Source organism: Trachurus trachurus (genome assembly GCF_905171665.1).
Source record: "Trachurus trachurus genome assembly, chromosome: 17".
In the NCBI taxonomy this organism is placed as follows: domain Eukaryota; kingdom Metazoa; phylum Chordata; class Actinopteri; order Carangiformes; family Carangidae; genus Trachurus; species Trachurus trachurus.
The window spans coordinates 23,235,363-23,256,624 of record NC_139900.1 but is presented as its reverse complement, the minus strand read 5'-3'; the positions used below and the strand labels follow the sequence as shown (position 1 = coordinate 23,256,624).

At 42.5% G+C, this 21,262-nt stretch overlaps 2 protein-coding genes across 2 annotated transcripts; both read right to left on the bottom strand.

The window, feature by feature from the left end:
- Window positions 1-508: 508 nt before the first annotated feature.
- LOC311000717 (Y+L amino acid transporter 2) lies at window positions 509-8,754 on the bottom strand. Its single transcript, XM_083991527.1, has 10 exons — window positions 8,494-8,754; window positions 7,665-8,198; window positions 5,980-6,105; window positions 5,752-5,896; window positions 4,189-4,312; window positions 3,352-3,455; window positions 2,147-2,243; window positions 1,882-2,031; window positions 1,606-1,789; window positions 509-1,267 (listed from the first exon to the last, which is right to left on the bottom strand). The coding sequence occupies exons 2-10, from the start codon at window positions 8,161-8,163 to the stop codon at window positions 1,170-1,172; spliced, it is 1,527 nt and encodes a 508-aa protein (XP_083847653.1). The 5' UTR covers window positions 8,164-8,198; window positions 8,494-8,754; the 3' UTR covers window positions 509-1,169.
- A 780-nt stretch (window positions 8,755-9,534) lies between these two features.
- Window positions 9,535-20,148, bottom strand: ripk2 (receptor-interacting serine-threonine kinase 2). The gene is made up of 11 exons (XM_083991715.1): window positions 19,580-20,148; window positions 18,562-18,715; window positions 17,868-18,023; window positions 17,314-17,471; window positions 16,281-16,330; window positions 15,974-16,135; window positions 15,561-15,646; window positions 13,561-13,662; window positions 13,281-13,377; window positions 12,867-13,064; window positions 9,535-12,615 (listed from the first exon to the last, which is right to left on the bottom strand). The coding sequence occupies exons 1-11, from the start codon at window positions 19,822-19,824 to the stop codon at window positions 12,224-12,226; spliced, it is 1,800 nt and encodes a 599-aa protein (XP_083847841.1). The 5' UTR covers window positions 19,825-20,148; the 3' UTR covers window positions 9,535-12,223.
- Between the last annotated feature and the right edge of the window lie 1,114 nt (window positions 20,149-21,262).

The window sequence follows — 21,262 nt, the reverse complement described above, 5'->3', positions numbered from 1 at the left end:
AGCTATAATTTCAAGTCCAGTTCATAAAGAATACACAATAATCACTACAATAATAAGGAATTTATACATTACTGGGGGGAAAAAATGATACTTGGATTAAAGGTGATTGAGCGTTCAAGAAAATACAAAGGAGAAAAATCTTTTAAGTTCAATCATGATACAAAATGATACAACTAAGTCTGTCCATAACAGGTCATCTACACATGTAGATACAATTGCTGGCAACACATTAATGAGTGAATATGTGATTGGATGTGTTCGTCATCCACCTCTGTCCGGTCACATTTGAATGGTTTCCCCTCAGCAATAGCTGCTGCTGCTGCTGAAGCTGATTTGAAATGCAGGATGATTTATTATTATGTGACAGTTTTAACAGACACTCACATGTCTTTTATGTGAAGCTGTGAAAGTCCGTCTACGCCACCTGCAGGTGAGAAATGTAACGGCAGCAGCAGCAGCAGCAGCAGGGTGGTTCTGCGTGCTCATGTTACTCATGTTGGGTACATGTTGAACGTGACTTCAGTGAATCAGTCAATTTCCCATCAGTTTGAAAGTATTTTGCTGACATGTCAAATTGATGCACATTTAGCATGACTCAGCAGACAAACCACTTCTCTGTTCATTTTCATAAACACATTAAATCACTCGAGTTATATCGATACACAATATTTAAATTTCAAAGTGAATGTGCTTCATATAAATTAAAGATAACATTTTACGGATTTACAGTGTTTTAAATATGTGATGATTATTTACATAATAAAACTTTTTAAGACATTCCCTCGACTAAAAGGAACATGCTACATAATCATGATTTAAACAGACAAACGTATCAACTCACATCTTCACACAAAAATAAAATGTGAGTCTCAACTTTGTAATTCTTTATAGTTTTATTAAATCCTCATAGAAAACATTCCTCCATCGCTGTAGAAAAGTATATTGCATTCACAGAAGAAAGCAACAGTTTGCAGTCTCTCAAGTGCCCGCTTCTGCTGTGAGTCATTTGAGATCTCAGGCCTTTTTTTTTTAACTTGAGCTGGCAGAAGTAACCCTCACAAATGTTGTGAGTCTGTGCTTTGCTGCGCTTGTCCTTGTTTTTCAAAAAGCCCGAGGCCTCAGGCAGGAGGCAGGAGGCAGGAGGCCTGACGACACGGTCCGGCTGCAGCTCACTGCGTTTTAGTGGCCGCTTGTGTTCCTGTCTCCTCGTAGTCAAATTCAGTCAGGCAGCAGTAGAGCAGCATCTGGGTGCATCTGGTGGCAAAGGCTGGAGGGGCAGAAGAGGGAAGATGTGGGAGGGGGTGTGAACAGGCAGAGGAGTGGAGAGATCAATTACAACTGTTGCTGATCATCCAAGCTGATTAATGCTGTATTTTGAAAGTGATATTGAGTCAGACAGTGTGAAGGCTTTATCTTAAATTTTATGATAGGGAAATGTCTCCTTTTTATCACTTCCTCTACACATATTTTAAATGTCTAATCCAACACAGGACAATATGGAAATTTATATTAAATATAGGATTAAAAAACACAATCCTGCTGATCTAAAATATAATTTTTTTTTAATATTCTTTTAGTAGACAGACATTTGAGTCAAAATCTTACCGTTCACTTTGCGTATAAATTTGGGCCTCTTCTCCTCAGGCAGGTAAATGGCAACATAATAGACCGGCACTCCAGAGAGAGCAATACCAATCCCTATGAGAGAGTTGATGGTGTCCCAGTACAGAGGGACGATGACTAGGAACAGGCTGCACAGGCAGTAGATGAAGGGGAAGACCAGGGTCAGCTGTGGACAGACACACACAGTGAGTTCCTCAGAGCTGTGCAGAGGTACGGTACAGTAAGTGGCCGAATGCACGTGGTGACTTTGGACCGCACCTTCACAGGCCTGTGTCTGTCCGGCTGAGTGATGCGCAGGTAGATGAGGCCGGCCACAGACAGACCCACGTAGAGCCAGTAACTGAAGCTGAAGTAGTTGATGAGCTGGAACACGTCCTCCACACACAGGAAGATCAGGCCCATTATTCCCTGCAGACACACAGCGCCATGAGGAGATTTATTGGCTTAACTCATCATGCACTGACAAAATCATTTAATCACTTCCCGCTCTTTGAAGTGAGAGTGAGGTAAATGCTCCTCTTACATTGAACAGCAGGGCAGGTATGGGTGTGTAGCGCTCCAGGTGAATCAGACTCAGGCTGTCAGGGAGGTGGCCCTCTCTGGCTCCAACAAAAAACAACCTGCACGGCCATTAAAGATTGATAAAGTTACTGTCCAAATACTCTAATGCAGTGGTTCTCAAACTTTTTTTTACATCAAGGACCCCTAAATTGACACAAATTAGACCACGGACCCCATTGGACAAAATTTTGAAGCAAACTCCAGAAATACACAAATATTTGTTCTGAGACTGAAGAACATTACTTTTTAATATTATTTATGTATAGGCCTACCTTCAAATTAGGGCCAATGGCGTGAATAAACATTTCTAGAAAAAAGTGGTAAAAATTCTCCCCCCCAAAAAATAATGATTTTTTTTAGAGAAAAGTGGTAAGATTTCTTAAAAAAAAAATGTCTAGGAAAAAGTGTTTAAAAAAAATTAAAGCAGAAGTGAGTGATCCGGTCGTTTTCGCTAATGCTGCGTTCCAGGCAGGCTTTTGAAATCGTAAATTACAGCTTCAAGTCACAACTTACGACTTTGTAGCGTTCCAGGCAACCCACTCGTGTTTTTCCGACCTGTTTTACCGGTGAAAGTCACTATAACGGCCACTCGTAACTTCCGACCGGTGAACTCGTACCAGATCGAACTGGTAACACTTCACGGTCGGAAAAATACGAGTTTCCTTGAACGCACCATAACAGTCCTCGTCGCTACGTCACCACATTCACGGCGTTCCTTGGCTGCACACACAGCCCTGCATGCCGTTCTCTCTCCTCATTGGATAAAAACTGTAGGATACGATAAATGTTTTCTCCTCGGCTCAGAGCAGAGCAGAGGGACTGAGAGACCCGTGTTTCAGTCCAAACACTCTATGTAAGTGATTGCTGTCGGAAGATATAACTATTTAAGACTTATATTAACACAAATATATCACTCACTTCTGCTTTAATTAAAAAAAATTCTAGAAGAAACTAGTAAAATAAAAATAAAAATAATAAAAAAAAAAGTTAAAAGAAAAAACAAAACAACAAAAATTGGAAAAAAAAAAAAAAAGTTGAAAAACTCAAGAAAATGTTGGGGACCCCCTTGAACCCTCTCAAGGACCCCAGGGGGTCCCCGGACCTCACTTTGAGAACCATTGCTCTAATGAAGGCCTCAAGTTGTTCTGCTCAGTGTGTTGTGGTTACCGTGAGGCGGCGATGATAGAAGCGTTGAGGCCGCCGTAACAGGACATGGCCACCGACACAGGCATGATCCAGCTGAACGGCCCCAGGACTGCGTTCCCAAACGTCTGTGGGATCAGATTCACATGGTATTATGGTATGGTAAGCATTGTATCATCCAGAATTCAAGGACAATTCACAGCGAGCTGCTTCCACTTTTATTTCTGCAGCCTTGTTTTTTTTCCTGAGGGGGTAAAATGTCTCAGGCCAGGCATTTCTAAGCAGAACAGGACTATATTTAGCATCGTCTCTCTCTCTTTCTCTCTTTCTCTCTCAGGTGACGACTGGGCCCAATCCTAGTCAACACCCATTCGCAGACGTGCACGCGGGCTGAGGGCCGTCCCTGCTATAAAACCATGAGGTGGACGAGGGCTCTCTGGCATTCACACTGTTTGCACGTCTGCAGACTTTGCCTGAAGAACTTACCCACGGTACACTGAGCACATTCACTGTGATGTAAAACACTAGTTCAACCACAGGGGAAGCAGAAGCATTACAAAGATAGCAAACAATAAGAAACAGAAGAACAAAAGAACATGAATGGGAAGAAGATAGAGGAAGAATGGTTAACAAACAAACACTGAACAAACGCTGAACATTAACATTACAACAATAAAGATAGTTAACTACAAGGAAGAGTCATTTGTTGTGGTTTTCCATGACAGCATGATGACTAACTCCAAATATGTTTTCATTAGCTCTTATCAAAGACTATTTATTTATTTATTTAGAGACAGGGTGTAAAGGGAGGAATCCAGTCTGTTGGTGTTCAGGACTTTGGGACATTTATGATGGTCTTACCACAGCAACAGCGTCACTGGACAGCAGAGACGGTATGTCCAGAACCACGTAGTAGGCCACATTGGTCAGCAGGTAGATGATGGTCACTATGGGCATGGAAACTGCAATGGCCAGGGGCAGATTCCTATGACGACGACAACAACAAGCACATGGTTTTTCTCAAGTTGCAATTCAGAGCTGTTCAATCATCAAGTTCATCATCAAGTAACTTACAGTCTAACGTTGTCAACAAACAGAACCTCAAATATCAACTGCAATTTCTAAACGTAAAGGCTTCACACACACATCTTAGACCTGGCTATAAGATCTACACAATCTTTCCATCTGCTTCCCACATTATACAGTATAATGTCACAGTGAGGTTGAACTTTGACCTTTTAGATTTAAAGCAGAAGTAAGCGATATTTTTGTGTTAATATAAGTCTTAAATAGTTATATCTTCCGACAGCAATCACTTACATAGAGTGTTTGGTCCGAAACACGGGTCTGTCAGTCACTCTGCTCTGCTCTGAGCCGAGGAGAAAACTTTTCTCGTATCCTACATGTTTTATCCAATGAGGAGAGAGAATGGCATAAAGGGCTGTGTGTGCAGCCAAGGGATGTGGTGACGTAGGGACGAGGACCAATAGATCCATGACGAGGGCGGGGGCTGCTAACTCCATCGGCTGACAGGACGTTATGGTGCGTTCAAGGCAGCCCGTAACTCGTGTTTTTCCGACCTGTGAAGTCGTACCAGTTCGATCTGGTACGAGTTCACGGGTCAGAAGTTACGAGTGGCCGTTATAGTGACTTTCACAGGTAAAACAGGTCGGAAAAACACGAGTGGGTTGCCTGGAACGCTACAAAGTCGTAAGTCGTGACTTGAAGCTGTAATTTACGGTTTCAAAAGCCTGCCTGGAACGCAGCATTAGCCAAAACGACCGGATCGCTTACTTCTGCTTTAAACTGTCATTGCTTCATCATTTTGATCCAATTCAACATTAGAGTGAAAGTTTATGTAACATTTCCTCAAATTTGTCACAAACATCCATCTGGACTTAAGGATGAACTGATTAGATTCAGAGATCAAATGTCAAAGGTCACTGTGACCTCACAAAGCATGTTCTTGATCATAGCTAAAAATACATAAATAAAAAGAACCATAAACTTCAACTTCAACTTCAAGTGGACACGGAAATTGAGTCATTTGATTATTTTCCGTAGCTTCATGACAGAGATTAACACTTATCATGTGTAAAAATTTGAACTGTTATAATGGTACTGACAGCACCTTTAAAGGACATGTAAACAAATGTCACGATAAGTTTGGACAAATAGAACAAAAACAATGATGAGTTATAGCTTATCGATTGAGTTTTATGTTTTAGCACAATTTCCAGTGGCTCATTTTCACTCTGTGAAACTCTGTATAAACTCCCTATATAAACGATTCAGAGGCATGTTAGCCAGGTCACCTACACTGTCAGACTCAAATTGTGGTCAGTGAGCCAAGAACAGGAGGTTAAAGTGAGTGTAGAGGCTCAAGCGTAGATGTAGATGACTTGGTGTGTCTGTGTGTATCACCTTTCTGGATTCTTAATCTCCTCCGTGACAAAGTTGAGTGTATCCCAGCCGGAGTAGGAGAACAGAGCTGAGTAGAGGGCCAAAGCTATGGCCCCAGGATCTGTAGAGGAGCCCTCAAATGGACTCTCAAAGCCTTTTGCTTCTCCTACACAGAGAGAGGAGTCATAGTTTAAAGCGTATTTATTTACGCATTTTGATCATGTGTCTTGTTTTGATGCATTAACTTACCAGTTGATAATTTCAGGAGTCCTACAATGATGATGAGAAAGAGCGCCATGAGTTTGGCGTAGGTGAAGATGTCCTGGATGAGAGTCCCCCACTTCACGTAGGCACAGTTGATGAAAATGAGTATACCTGCATGAAGCAGATTAATAAGCACATAAATGAATCCTCCTTTGTACAGCTAACATATTAATTTATACTAACACAGGAGCTGCTGCTGCTGCTGCTTCTCTTTTCCTCTTAAGTGGAGTTTTTAAAGCCGTAGTTTTCAGTTTTCCTTATTGCCACTGGCATCACCTGGGCCTCATTCAGTATGTGGTTACAGAAGGGGAAACTCACTTCTCAGTAGAGTGCTTAATGACTCATGCCCCTGCTGCTCTCTCACCTAAATACCCACCAACTACATTCTTCACAGCACAAAGCCGGCTGTGGTATTTTTACAGGACCGGTGGTCCAACTATAGCTGGTGCCAGTCTCATGTGGGGTGATTGAGGCTGGTGCAGGGATAAATGGAGGTTCTGCTGCTGTATTTGATTAATACATGGTATTTCCTGTAACTATGTTAAAATAACAGTCAGCCCAGTTGAATGGTTTTAATGTGAGTTGGCTGTAAAATGAAAGATTTGAATTAATTGAATCCAGCTCTGACACTGAGTTGGAAGTGTGAATAATAAACACTTGAACACTGAAACCAATACTGTAAGATAAATTACAAACAGTTATCATGGATAGCATAGATGCGTCGTTCAGCTCTGTGAAGTAAGGTGATTTTAATCCAAAACTATTTAATAAACTAATACATAGAGAGAAAATGACTGAGTGCAAATGCATTTCATGGTGTTTAAAAAATAAAAAATAAAAAATAATTTAAAGGTGTACAGAAATGGCCGTTTGTCCTGTTTGTCGCGCCAGTTTTCACGAGTTGCCGCACGAGTTTACCCGAGTAAGGGAAACGAATTTGGTTGGTCGTTATTGAGCGGGCGGGATATTCAAAGCTTGGGGCGAGACCGAGCGGTGTGTGTGTGTTGTCTCAGACGTTTGATTGACAGATGACAGATCCAATATCAGTGGCTGGTGAATCGTGAGCAGGGTGAATCCGTGCGCCTGCATTATCCAATGCGGAAAAAAAATACCACACTTTCATCCCGGTTTTACTCGAAAATAGAATTTTGCACAAAGTTTGGGCTCCATCGTCTGATAGATGAGTTATTACACTAATGTTAGGACCCACAGTGGGCTCAAATTCAATTTTCTTTTCTGTACACCTTTAAATAGTATCAAAAGCTAAATTAAAAATTCAAAAGGCTAACAACTTTCATGGTTCCATATTGTATAATCTGAATACCTGAAATCTGCTATATTTTATATTTGACCACCCAGAGCACAATTGGACCAACGTGTTGACCAGTTTCAGCCTTTCTCTGCCGGCAGCACAATATCGACGGCTGCAGAGTCATTTTCCCTCTAGTATTTTTCTGCAGCAAATTTAATTAACTTCTGATTAATGTGTCTCACCATATAAACTGTATGGGCACACATTACAACTAAAGAGCTGATTAATTCACTAAATTCCCTGAGACCACAGTTTTCTCTCCTTTGCCATGGGGACTTTGCAACCTGTTTTCTGGGTGGTAAATGAAATGCTGAATGTAAAAGCTCTCTCACACAGACTCACACAGAGTTTTTCTTACAGAGGCAGGCTGCAGCGATGAGGCGGACACCGTCGTACGGCGGCTGGCAGGTGGGGTAGAAGGCCTCCACCAGGTAGTTGGCAAAGGTCAGCGAAATCACAGCCTGGCTGGCCGGCTCGATCAGCAGGATGGACGTCCAGAGGCGGATGAAAGCCAGAAAGCTGCCAAAAGACTCCAGGATGTAGGCGTAGCTGGCTCCAGACTTAGTGATGGTGGTGCCGAGCTCTGCGTAGCACAAGGCCCCGAACACTGAGAAGATCCCTCCCAGAGCCCAAATCAGCAACGCCAGTCCGTAAGAGGCGCTGTGCATGAGTACACCCTTTGGTGAGACGAAGATCCCAGAGCCAATCATGTTGCCCACGATCAGGCAGATTCCATTCATGAGAGAGATTTCTCTCTTCATCTGCATTTTCTCCCCTTTCCCTCCACTCGGGGCCTTCAAGTCCTCGTCAGAAGGAGCCCGCGATCTTGGGCATATTGTCTGTGACATGACCCCCATCTTCTGCCTCGGATCAGATTGGTCTTGCAGTGCTGCTGTGGAGATGATGCAGTGAGAATTATTGGGGGTTTTCCAATTAGCTGGTTCAAACAATTCATACAATACTTTAAACTTCAACTATACAACTCTGTAAAAGCTGAACACCGCCTTGTTCATGCCCAAGAAAACATGAAAACAAGAAAATGTCACATGATATCAGAGCATCATTCACCAAAATGTTTTCCTCATAGCCCACTCTTCATGCCTTCAGATAACCTAGTTAGCAGGTGCAATAATTTTAGAAACATAAAGGGCAAATGTGTAAAAAGAAGTAATAGTACGTGAATTTACCTTATGTTTGGGGAAAATCTAACAGTGTATTTGTCCGTCTGAACATGTAGTGTCTCTCAGGTCAGTGCTGCTCCTCTGAACCAGGCAGTGAGACATTGGCGAGATCATATCTGAGATGGCAACAGGACAGTCAGTGTTGCAATCGCTGCAGCCCAGCACGACCACAACGGGTGTTTTTCCAGCAGCAGGCGAGACGGACTCTCGTGTTCCCCTCAGTGCTATTTTCAGAGACGAGCAGACCTCGTCCCTGCCCCCAGGGTGCCTTCATCAGACTGCTTCTGGGTCAACAGGCGACCAGTCAGCCAGGAGATTGTTCTGACATTAAGAACCACTGTCATTCTCCATCAGTGACTCCAACAGGTTGCTATGCACTGGGCAGATTATGAAACAGTGGGTGCCATGGCCCTACTCTACATAGGAGCGGGACACTCTGACTAAAACAAATGCAAAATGACTTGTATTCTTCCTGCCAGTTATAAATCTCTAATCTCCTTACAGTAATTTATGAGCCCTTAGTGGCCATTTCATTTTGGTTTATGTCGCTTTGCATTTGTTTTGCATCTCTTTGCGGTGGTGTTGCTTCTCGTTGAGACTTGTGGTTTTGCTTCTCTTTGCATCTCTGTAATTGTTTTGCATCTTGCTGCTTTGTAGATCATTTACAGATCATTCAGCCTTGCCGTGAAGTCGTTATATGCCTTTTTTAAATGTCTTTTCTCAGCTTGTTGAGTTTGTTTTGCATCTCCCCCGGTGTCATTTTTGTCCCAGGTAGGCCCATTCAGTGTCCCAGGGCTGTACACAGGCCCTCTTAGTTCTTGGCATCTCAATCAGTATCTTAATATAGATGAAAACATGAGCTAACTGTTCTAACTGACTGAAAATTGACCTGGGATAAAAGCCACAGAATCAGGAAGAAAGACGATGAAAGCAGCGCAGGCAGAAGTAAAAACAGAGTACCAATTTTATTGATGAATTTGTTACAGTTTATGAAAAATCCTACATTGTATTGAAACCACAACTACACATCAACTGAACTTTATGGAACATGTAATATTGTTTGATAAACTGACACCGATAATGACATGGGCACTAAATTATATCCCAAATTACGGGCAGGGTATTTTGCACAAGGCAACTCTATGAATATCAAATCAACACTTAAAAAAAAAAAATCTTTGTATGAATTTTTTAACAAGTGATCACAGATGAAAATACATATAAAAAAGATGAAACCATCATTTACAGTACAAAATATGTTTAAACATATTTACGCTATCAAATTTGGAGCATTTTTACTCAACTCTGATATGTGGAAAAGGCTTTTGCACGTTACTGTGGTTGAGACTAAAAGCAGAATATGAGGCACAGTTATCAAAGACAAGGCAATACAAGTCCAACATCATGGAAGCATATCGACCTTGCTGGCCAAGTCACATCACTGTGATATTTCTTTTAAGCATCACCTGCTGTGGCTCATTTCCCACTGCACTCTTCATAGTGAACTGCAGTTTACTTCAGACAATGAGAGGGAGCTGCACTCTTGTAGAGAAATAGGAATAAAAAAGGGACAGTCTGTGATGAATTTATGGATATACAGCTAGTAAATACCACTGCTACAATACTTAGATTTAAGCACCCGTTTGGTAAAGTGGAAGCAGTGAAGAGGAAGAGACTATACACATACACACTAGAGCTGAAACGATTTGTGAATCAAGATAAAGTTAATCTGCAACTGCACCGTTCACAAGAGTTGCAGGTTTTCAGATGCTCTGACCCAGTCGTCCTTGTCAAACTCGCTCAAATCCGCCCATTTCTCATGTTTCTAATCCATCATCTTCACTTACTGCCTAATACTGTAAATCCTGCCCACTAATAGGTACCAGGATGAAGTGTTATTCAGTGTTATTCACTTCACCTGTCAGTGCTCATAATGTTATGTCTTATCAGTGTATTTTAATAATCATTTACATTAAGTTATTTCAAAGCATAAATGCCAAAAACATCGAATTGAATAGTGACAGTAAGTTGAGAATCTTTGGGGTTTTGACTGGAAAATGTTCAATAATTGGACATTTTTATCATTTTCTGACACCAAATGAAACAATAATCCAATTATTTAGCGATGACAATAATCATCCGTTGCAGCTCTGTGACATGTGCACACACATACACAAATATACAAATGAGTTGAGGAGTGCTGAAAGTAATAAGCCTGTCATAGAAATAGGAATCACCGTTTCTTAACCACAACGTGTTTTGGCACAAAGAATAAACATTATACAGCATATTTGAACATATATATTTGAATTTTTTTTATGAATGAGGTTCTCTGGGGCAGGTTTTACTCTTGTATATAGAGATAAAGAGATGGTGCTACTGTTGAATGTGTGTATTGTCTTGCATTGAACAGACTGATGTTTGCTGAATGTCCAGGACAAACAGACAGAATCATATTTCAACATGTCTATTTATCATTTGCAGCAGATTTAGGCAGCAGAGATACTGTAGAAAAAGTCGAGAGTAATAAACTGAGCAGCATGACGGTTTAGCCTCCACCGTACTGTGCTACAAGCAAAGCAGCTTTGATTTACTCTGTTCATGTATTACACTTGTTTCTACTCAACAGGATCAAAAGCGTGACTCTTATTTTTCAATCGTAGCTCAGAGCGCATGGAAGAACTGTTAGTCTCAAAGTATCCAGATGAGTCTGGCATATCTGATACATGTGCATTACTAATACTGAGAGGTGAGGCCACTGCTGAGAGAGATGACCAAAAGAAAATCAGAGGGCAGATCACTTTAGTTCACTTAGACATGCAGACACACGCACACACATACATCCCTCTCATTCTGGTGTTACATTACAATCTCAACTTCCTCTTTACTCCAACTCCAAGTGACTCTCTTTAGGTCAGGGGCAAGAAGGGGAGTGGGGGGAGGAGAAAAAGCCCAGGCAGGGACAAAAACTTTCCACATTGTCACCAGAATCCCAACTCATTTCTATCTGATCACAGTTAGACTGCTATCATTAGCTCTGAACAGTCCATGATGTATTTTCTTACTGGTTTATCAGTGCTTATGTGCTTCAAACCAAGACAGACACTCTTTGTTTCTTTGAGGACCACACAGCCCTTCACATTATCAGCACAGTTAACCCATAACGACGTCATACTTTAAGATGAGATTGCTATAATAGGAATAAATCTTAGGTTTGCTGCATTTGCCAGCATGTTAACAGTCCTCCTGTCACCTACTCAGATCAACTGAGTGGAACGACAATGTCTGCATTTTACAAATAAGGCTGCACACACACACACACACACACACACACATACAAATACAAGGCTACATAACTGATAGTATCTGAAGACAAAAAGCATAACATACCAAAGGGAGTGAAACCCTGGAGTGCATCCGCTCAGTGTGTGAAGACTATAAATAACTCATCTCATTTAATCCAGGGCACTGTTAAATAAAATCACTGATTCAGTCAAAATCTCTCGATTCTGATAATACAGAATCTAATCCATCTCTAAGTGATGATCAAACATTCACTTTCAAGCCAGTAGTTCAGCTTTGTACCTGTCACTTGCTTTCCTCACTCCTTTTCAGGGATAGACCGACAGGGAACGTGGTGACTGTCTTGACGACAGTGGGACCAGTAAGTCATCTGTAGTGTAACGTTGGCACTGACTGATATCTGGAGAGTTTTCATTGCTTTGTTGTGAGGCTGCTACATGTTCCTGGGGATTTTGTTGTAGGACAAGGACAGTGGCGGTGCGCTGGGGACGACGGTCGTGGTCGGGGAGCTGATCTCGGCCGGGTACGGCTTGAGACCCATCTGCTTGTTGTCGTGCAGCTTGCGGACGACAATGCGGCAGAAGTCTTCGTTGTGTCTGTCACAGTTGTCCAGCAGCAGCCGGACTTTGGCGGTGCGTGTGGGCTGGTTCATCACGAGTTCGTAATCCTCTCGCATCATCATGGAGCGGGACAGGAGGGCGTCCAAGCTCTGGTTCAAACAGGCCTCCGTCATCTGGCGGACAATGTCCTCGCGACGTGTCTTGATCCAGTGGGCGATGGGGCCTTGTGAGGGCGAGGACGGCTCCGCTGGAGGAACGTGATCGGCTGTGAGGAAAGAGAAGGAGGTGCGAGTCAGATTTTGGAAGAAAAACATTTAAAACATGGGACACATGACAAAAAATATTACAATAAGAATAATGATTGAGAGAGAAGAATTACAACAGAATGTACCTTGTAAAAACCCCAAAAATTCAAGAGTTCCCAAAACAGATGTGGGCCACATCACCTCCACTCCAACACAAAGTCAGAAAACAAACAAACCCCCCAAAAAACTTCACATTAATAACAGCTTGTACCTTGTTGCTCAGGCTGCGGTTTGAGGGTCAGGTTGTCCAGTCGAGTCTCACACTCAGTCACCGGCAGGTCGGGCTTGATGGGAATATTCCAATCATTCACAGGCCTGGCGCTGTAGTTGAGATTGTTGATTTGGCTGGGGTCTATCAGAGATGCTGGGGGCTCCAGGGTGTTAGCTATGAACGATGCTGGGAGGCTACCTACATGAAGAGGAGCAGAGGAAGGTGTGTGATGTTTGCAGGCAACAAGTGAAGCTCATGTTGACGATTAGATAGATTTTATATCAAATGTTACATCGGATGTCATCAGTGTGCTTGTATTTACTTTATGAGACATTCATAAATCAACACTCCAACTCCCAGCAGCAGTAAACGATACCCTAGACATATACAGTGTGTCGGTCTTGTTGTCATTACCTTTAGATGGTGCAGCATTACTGCTGATGAGGTCGCCTGGTTGGGATATGTCTGTGTCCTGGGAGGAGCAGGAGGCCGAGTCTGAGCCTGACCTCTCCTGTGGCAGAACAGACAGTAATGCTTCATTTCCACATACACATGAACAGACCAAGCTTACTAGTGCTTTTATTGAGATACGCTAAGACGTCCGTTTAACTGCTGATTTCATGTCCTCCTCTGAGCAATAACTGGCCAGAGTGACCTGAATGTAGGTGCAGATGAGTGTTTACTGGTTACTCACCGGTCTTGGGCTGGGCCGGCTCTTCAACGTGTTCAAGCTTTCCTCCCCACTCCTCTTCTCACATGCCGTCTGAGCTGAACAACAACTTGATCCCTGTCTCAACTGTGGAGTGAGGACGTAGAGATGGTTGACAAAGAGGATCAGAGGAATGAAATCACAGCGACTGGGCAACGATCAAATGGTAAGTAAAACGAGCTTGAATCAGGTACAGCCAACACAAGACAGATGTTTGATTCACAGACACAGACATTCAACGTCCACACTAGGGAGCTGATGGGTCTGATGAAGGGTCTGGCGGACCAAGCCAGATTTCCCCCCAGGGGGACAATAAAGTATCTATCTATCTATCTATCTATCTATCTATCTATCTATCTATCTATCTATCTATCTATCTATCTAATCTATCTATCTATCTATCTATCTATCTATCTATCTATCTATCTATCTATCTATCTATCTATCTATGTTGTTTCATGTAAAAGGGAGAAAAAACAGACCACAAGTGACGTCATGCATCCGTCAACCTGGTTAAATATTCACTTCACTACTAATTTATGTCAAAGCCCCAGTTTATTCAAACGCATGACAGTGGTGCACGGTAAAAACGAAACTTAAGGAAATGAAACTCAAACTGAAACAATTCCCCCCTCCCTCGGCTGGAGAACGTAACGCTGTTTTTTTGGGGGGGGTTTTAGTGGCACCGTCCTTACAAGTGATACAGCTGTCTGTGTACCTTTGTTGGTCTGATCTTCCATCCCAGACTGCGCTGCGTTACTGATCACCTGGTCACACTTCAGCTTGTCACTTCCCTGTCCCTCATCTCTCTCTGCCCGTTCTAACTAAATTCGGCATATACTGTAGGCTATGTCTGCGGTGGGGGCGGGGTGGGCTGAACCGATCGGTTCGGGAAGACAGAATGAGTTTCTGAACCGTAGTCCTTTGAACTTCGGTTTTCCGTTCAGAACCGTTACACCTCTAATAATTAGTATAAGAATTGGAAAAAAAAAAAAAAATAAATAACACAAACCTGTGTTTCTTCTAAGCACCCGCCCCCGCCCCCCCTCTCTCATCGTTAAACAGTGGCAGCAGACAGACTGAGCCTGCCTCTACCTGATGTTTTTTTATTAAAAACCTGTTGTGTTTCCTGCCACTGCCAAGTTCTTACTCATGTGGGAATATTTGGTCTCTGTATATAATACCATTACAAAGGTTGTGTTTAGACCTGCTCTGTGTGAAAATGTTCTGATACAACTGACCTGAGTTGGTTTTACTGGTTCCTCCCAACACGGCGACCTACTCAGCTTAGACGCAGCAGTTTCCCTCCAAACTGTTTTGTCATTGAAACAATAGTGTCCCTGACATGTGTGCATACCAAAACTGAATAGAGGAAGGATACGGTAAAGGGAAATTATTCATCCTCTCTCCGTCATGGATCACCTCAAACTGTCCCAGATTACACATTGTTAAAATGTAGCTTCTCTTCTTTGTGAAGCTTTAGTTTGCTGTTTGTATGTTCATGAGCAGGAAGACTCCTTTACTCATCTGCACAGTCACACTAGTATTACGCGACACCACTGAGACATCATAGACTAGCAAACAAGACTGCAGATGATTTAATACTTAATAATCATGTATCCACCAGAGAACCTCGGTGCTGTGTGGGCAAGGTTGGACTTGGACCAATCATATGCACTTAAAATCCCCACGTGTGGGCGCTGAGATGTCGTGGAGCTGATAAACTGTTCAGTCATAGGGTGTAACATCTATTTTTTCTCACAGCTACTGTACTTTACTGGTAATGGTACTACACCCTCTGTTTGTTATAATCAATGCTAGGCAAACTAAAGTGTCCCTCTGTCCCCAGTGTGAGTCCAGCCAGTGACCTCTGTCCGATGTCCAAACTTTCTCTAACCTTCCCGTCAGTTTTAAATTGTCAGCTCAATACACAAAACACAAAAAGGAAAAGAAGACAAAGAAAAAGTGAAAAGCCTTAAACTGACCTTTGATCTCTTGATCTGCAGCACCGCTTCCAAGAAATCGATTTCATCAAACTTCCTCACCATGGGCTCCAGCTCAATCAAACACTCTGAAATGGCAGGAAAACACAACACATCATTACTGTATCTCACACGATGAAATGTTGTCAACAGTGCGGGGTAAAAGCATCATCATGTTTCAGTGAGGACAGAATTTTTTTTTTGACAACGTGACAGGAACTTAGTCACTGCTGCTTTGTTAGTATCAAATTTAGCATGAGAGAAATTTGCCTGTTACTCAACAGTGCAGGGTCATCCCAAACTGTGAAAAAGGTCAAACTGATAGAGTGAAGTGCAAAGTATCTTTTGAGTGGGTGGAATTTGTGATCTTCTGCCAGAAATGAGCTCCTGCAGTTGAGTTAGTGGTGTGAGCTTACGGAGGAAGGAAGGCCGCTCGTCAGGGTTAGCGGTCCAGCCGCAGGTCATTAAACTGATGAGGGTCCCTCTGCTGGGGATGTCAGCAGGGAGGCTGTCCAGGCTTGTGTCAGGACGAATACCACGCAGGACGCTGAACATAATCTGCATGGGGTTTGTGACCTCTGACCACATACATACACATACACACACGTGAGGTTAGTGTGGCAACACTGTGACACTCCCTCACTTCCTCAAAGAGCAAGGAAAGTGACTGAGACAAGTCAATATATATTGATCCAAACAAACAAACTGAATAAAATGTGTTACCTTCAAATGGTATCTGCCTGGACAGCACCTCCCACATAATGATGGCATAGCTGTAATGTAAACATCAAGAGGAGAGAGGAGTTAAAGGTGTGTCATCTCCTCCACTGGTATTCTGTTATTCCCCTGAAGGGACTTTAATCTAACCACAGATCTACAAGGAAGAGTGATGATTAATTGAACTGTCAAACAATTCAGATTGATTAAGAAAAGCCAAATAGAGGGGAAAGACTTTTTCATGCTTTTTTTCTTGTTGCCAATTCCTCTCTCTGGCACATTCGTGGAATCAGACCATTTCTGGCCCGGCGTGATCAACAGATTTAACAGATTTAGTCTTCAGCACGGTCCCTGCACCGTGTTCTGTTGTGGTATGTCAACAATCCAAACCCCTGTTGGCACATGGTCACACATTGCCAGGCAGGGATACTTCACTTCCCCACAGTGCTGAGAATGTGTTTGACAAACATTTACTTTATGAGAGTTTTAAGCCGTAAAATAAAGTTATCAAGTTCACCCATTCACAAATTCTTCCCAATAGTCTGACCACGTACTGTAATACATAAACCTCAGGCCCATGAAACGCAGTCATTTGAAGAACGTCATGTTGGCTGGATTACTGCAATGCACTTTATACGGGGGTTAGTGGGGTCCTCCATCGCACGTCTTCAACTGGTACAGAACGCAGCTGCGCTTCTTTTAACTGGCACAAGAAAATTTCACTCCACTGGCTACCCGTCCATTTTAGAATTCATTTTAAAATTATTTTATTTGCTTTTTAAATCTCTAAATGGTCTTGCCCCATACTCTGAGCTTCTGCACCCCTACACACCCAGCCGATCCCTCAGGTCAGCTGACCACAGATATTTTATCTGGGGTGGACAGTCTATTTACTTATTTATTATGTTTTATTGTGTCTTTTATCTGTAGTATTGTGTCTTTTTATTATGTTTTATGGTTTTTATTTCACTTTACAGCACTTTGGAAACATTTGTGTTTATTTAAAATTGTGCTTTATAAATAAAATTTGTTGTCTCACCTGTACATATCATGTTTTACATCTGCTCGGCGGCTCTTGGAGGGTTCGTACTCCTCAGGGGGCATGTAGATCACTGTGCCGCCCATCTCTGTGGGCTTGGACCCCGAGCCTTTACTGACAGACAGCTGCCGCCACTTAGAAAGGCCAAAGTCTGCAATCTGGACAGAAGCAGAGCAGCAGAGTGTTAGCACCGTTCAAGGACCTTTTTAACATACTCTGGGAGAATTCCTCAGTTTATCATAATGGCATTGACATTATTATGGATTCATTTGATGATTATTTTCTCAATTAGGTTTTCCATTATATCGTCTGAAAATGTAAGGTATACAGTTACACGTTCAGATCAGAGAGTGTTAAATTTGAAAAATTTCAAATTTTTTTCACTCAAATGATATCCCCTCCATTGAGTTTGTCTCAGCTCGAATAATAAAGATGAAAAATATAAAAACAAAAGTGTGAAATCATGTGCTTTAAAAACAAAACAGATCAAGTTCTAGCTGCTACATGTCACACATAGAGCTCATACCACAACAAATTCCCCTCTTGAGACACACCTTAACATGAAATTCACCATCCAGCAGGATGTTCTGCGTCTTCAGATCATGATGCAAGAGGGGTGGGTTCATGTTGTGAAGAAAGTTAACCCCAAGCGCAATTTCATAAAGGATTCTCAGTCGCAGGGGCCAGGCGAGAACAGGGTACATGTCCTTCTGTAGAAAGAAATAATGAACCGGGTATTAAAAGACATATCAAAGTGTCAGTGAGGAAGTGCAGAGAGGATGTCTAATGCTGTACTGACACCACAGAGTTATGTCATAGAGGAGCACAAAATGAAGAGAGAAAAAATTTACTATATGAGCACAAGTGGGAATTTCCCTAACTACGATTGTCTGCTCTCTTCACTTTTCTTTCCCTGATTGTTTCAGAGTTTCACCAGAGACTGTGAATACCGCCAAGTTCCACTTTTGCTCACTGTCTCACACAAAGGGAAGCTATGTCATATGTGCCCATGCTGAGTGGAGAGCTGGCTCTTCAGCTGTAATGACAACCAAAGTGCCCTAATAAGAGCAGTAGGTGTTTCTCAGAGCTTATTAAGTGCCTGTGACATTTTGCAATATTTGAAACAAAATGTTTCATTTTTTAATGATCAGTTATATATCAGTTCTGCTTTCCTGAGTGAAAGAGGAAGCTAATGTATATGGCTTATACATCTTGTTACGCTACCTGTCAATATATATATATAGCTACCTCGTGAAGCAACAGGTCCAGAGAGCCATTGCTCATGAACTCTGTGACAATGCAGAAGAACTCTGGCTCATTGCAGATGCCAAAGATCTGGATGATGTAGTTGAATCTGGCTTTATGGAGCACCTCTGCTTCCTTCAGCAGGCAGTTCCTCTCTCTGAAACACAGCCAGTGACACAGAGTCAATATCAACTCTTGGACTGATGAAAACACCAAAATAGTGATGACAAATGTTGTGTACACAACACACAGAGATACAGGTAGCGAAACTATGACTGCAGCATTCGGCTGGAAACTCAAATACACTGCCAAACATCATGACAAATGTATAAAATCAATTACCCCCACACCTCTGTTATCTATAACAAATGATCAAACTCTTTTCTTTCATTGTGTTACCATCCCCTGGTTGCTGTTAACTGTACATTAATAAATCATATTATCACACTATGATCCTCTTGAAAGTCAGAAACGTGTCACTGTCCATCCTTATCTGTATCATTATAGAGGGGGATAATAAGGTGTCACTGAACTCAAAATGCTTGTTCACCATTTGTGCAGTGTTGCTTTCAACAAGTCAACAAGTTTCTCTTGAACCTCAACTGCAAGAGGGCAAACTGCATGCCATTCATTAGTTCAAAGAGAAGGATATGAAAGACCCAGTGGAGTCTAACTAATACAGTATCAGTATCGGCTGATATTTGGTGCAACTCGTATTCAAAAGCGTGGATTTGAACAAAGTTTTCGTCCAGCAGAGCTACAGGAATGCAGATTACAGATTATAATCATCTGGACTCAAGCCCTGCAGCACAGCAGCTCCACAGACAGAGCACTGAGACAGCTCCTGCCCACACATCAATACAACACCAAGTCAAGTACTGATGCTCTGATTTGCATCTTACGGTTATCTGTCGGTACACTTGCTGACTATGTATAGCATAATGCAAGTCTTTTACATTCAGAGGATTTCCTTCCAGACAGTGTGCGTGGCCTAAACTGTGACACAGCACGGTCACGGTACCTTTCCCCGAAAGGTGAGTCGAACTTCAGGCACTTGATGGCCACCGTGGTCCTCCAGTCCGAGTGCTGCGCCTTGAACACGGTTCCGAAGCCGCCTCTGCTCAGGTAGTACAGGTCCGTCAGCTTCTGGTAGGGGATCACCGGCAAGGTGCTGGTCAGGCTGCCCATGTTCACACAGCCCATAGCCGCGCACGGCTCCATGGCAGTGTGTGGACCTTTTCCGGGAAGCCTCTGAGGATTTATCATCCACTCTCACTAGGTCAGCTACTGAAAGCAGAACTGGCTTTTTAGGTATGCGCAACGAGGAAGAGCTCTCACATTAACACGCATGCCGTAACGTTAACGCCGCTGGGCGCTAGCGGGCTAAGCTAACGTCAGCGACTGGCTGAGAGCGAGCAAACGATTAACGGTTTACACGTTTCCTGAGCAACACCGAGCCGCCACCGGGTCAGCTGCTGCACATATCCGCCTTCACCCCCCCGTTACCCGCGACACACCGCCGGTTTCTCCTGTGACCGGCTGTCAGAGTCTAAAGGACGACAACAACGGAGCGCCGCTGTCCCGCTGTCATTTAAGGCAGGTGGGTTTGTTGTTGCTAATGACGACACGCTTCCGGGTTTTCACCAGATGCGTTCACGATCCTTTGGTTTTTGGTTTTTGGTTTAATCTGTCTCAGATTGTTGACCTGTTTTTTTTTTGTTCTTCTCAAAGGGGCGGCTCTCCAAGCACATACTTACTCAGAGGAGTTGAAGAGAAAATCAGGGCAGTGGATGAGTCATTTATATAATTTGTGACGAGGCGTAGTTTCTTTCACTCTGGCAGGACGGGGCACACGCCTCCTCGGACACTGAACGCAACTTGGTGAATATCGGGGCTTTCAACCGTGTGGCATCATACTGGAATACCCCACGTGGGGCTTTCCCACGAGCCACGACAATGTTGTTGAAACATTGAATTAAATAGCCTAATAATATTTTTTTTTAAAGAAAAAAAAAAACTATAATAATATATATATATATAAAAAACACTTACATTTGTTCATGAATTAATCAACATCCAAGACTGAACCAACAGAATTTTATATTTAATCCAAACTTTCTTGTTTGGCAGTTTGAGACAGAGTTAAAATGATTTAATGGCTGCAACTCCAAGAGATAGATGATTTTGGTAATTCCTTATTAAAACATGGATTTGTATGGTTAAAAGACTAAGAATATGGAAACTATTCTTTAACAATTTATGAGTTTTCTATTTTTACAATCAGTTGTAATAGCTATTATTTGACAATATAATGTAACACAGTTTTTGTCGGTTTTTTGTTTGTGCAGTGTCTAAACAGAAAGAACTTTCTTTCCTGTCAGAGCGGTCTTGACTCACTGGGAAGCACATGACTGTGTTGTGTTGTCATCTTGTAATCTGAAACCATGTGAAGCAGTGGGTGTCAACAAATTACTCACCAGGTTATTGATTCTGCTCAACATGATCTCACGAAAACCGTCTTACGGATACATACATTGTGTGTGTGTGTGTGTGTGTGTGTGTGTGTGTGTGTGTGTGTGTGTGTGTGTGTGTGTGTGTGTGTTTTAAATAATTTCCCAGCAAGACTATCAATAAGAGTTCTCAGTGCACATAACTTGAAAGACACTCAATTTGCAGCAGCATTGCTGTAAGTAAGCTTATTGCA

Coding starts and splice junctions, on each gene's coding strand:
- LOC311000717 (XM_083991527.1), bottom strand. CDS start 8,163: ATGGGGGTCATGTCACAGACAATATGCCCAAGATCGCGGGCTCCTTCT. Junction 4,313..5,751: donor GAGATTAAGAATCCAGAAAG/GTGATACACACA, acceptor TCGTCGTCATAG/GAATCTGCCCCTGGCCATTG. Junction 1,268..1,605: donor ATTTATACGCAAAGTGAACG/GTAAGATTTTGA, acceptor CTGCCCCTCCAG/CCTTTGCCACCAGATGCACC.
- ripk2 (XM_083991715.1), bottom strand. CDS start 19,824: ATGATAAATCCTCAGAGGCTTCCCGGAAAAGGTCCACACACTGCCATG. Junction 15,647..15,973: donor CGAGCGGCCTTCCTTCCTCC/GTAAGCTCACAC, acceptor CTGCCATTTCAG/AGTGTTTGATTGAGCTGGAG. Junction 13,663..15,560: donor TGCAGATCAAGAGATCAAAG/GTCAGTTTAAGG, acceptor CTCACTCCACAG/TTGAGACAGGGATCAAGTTG.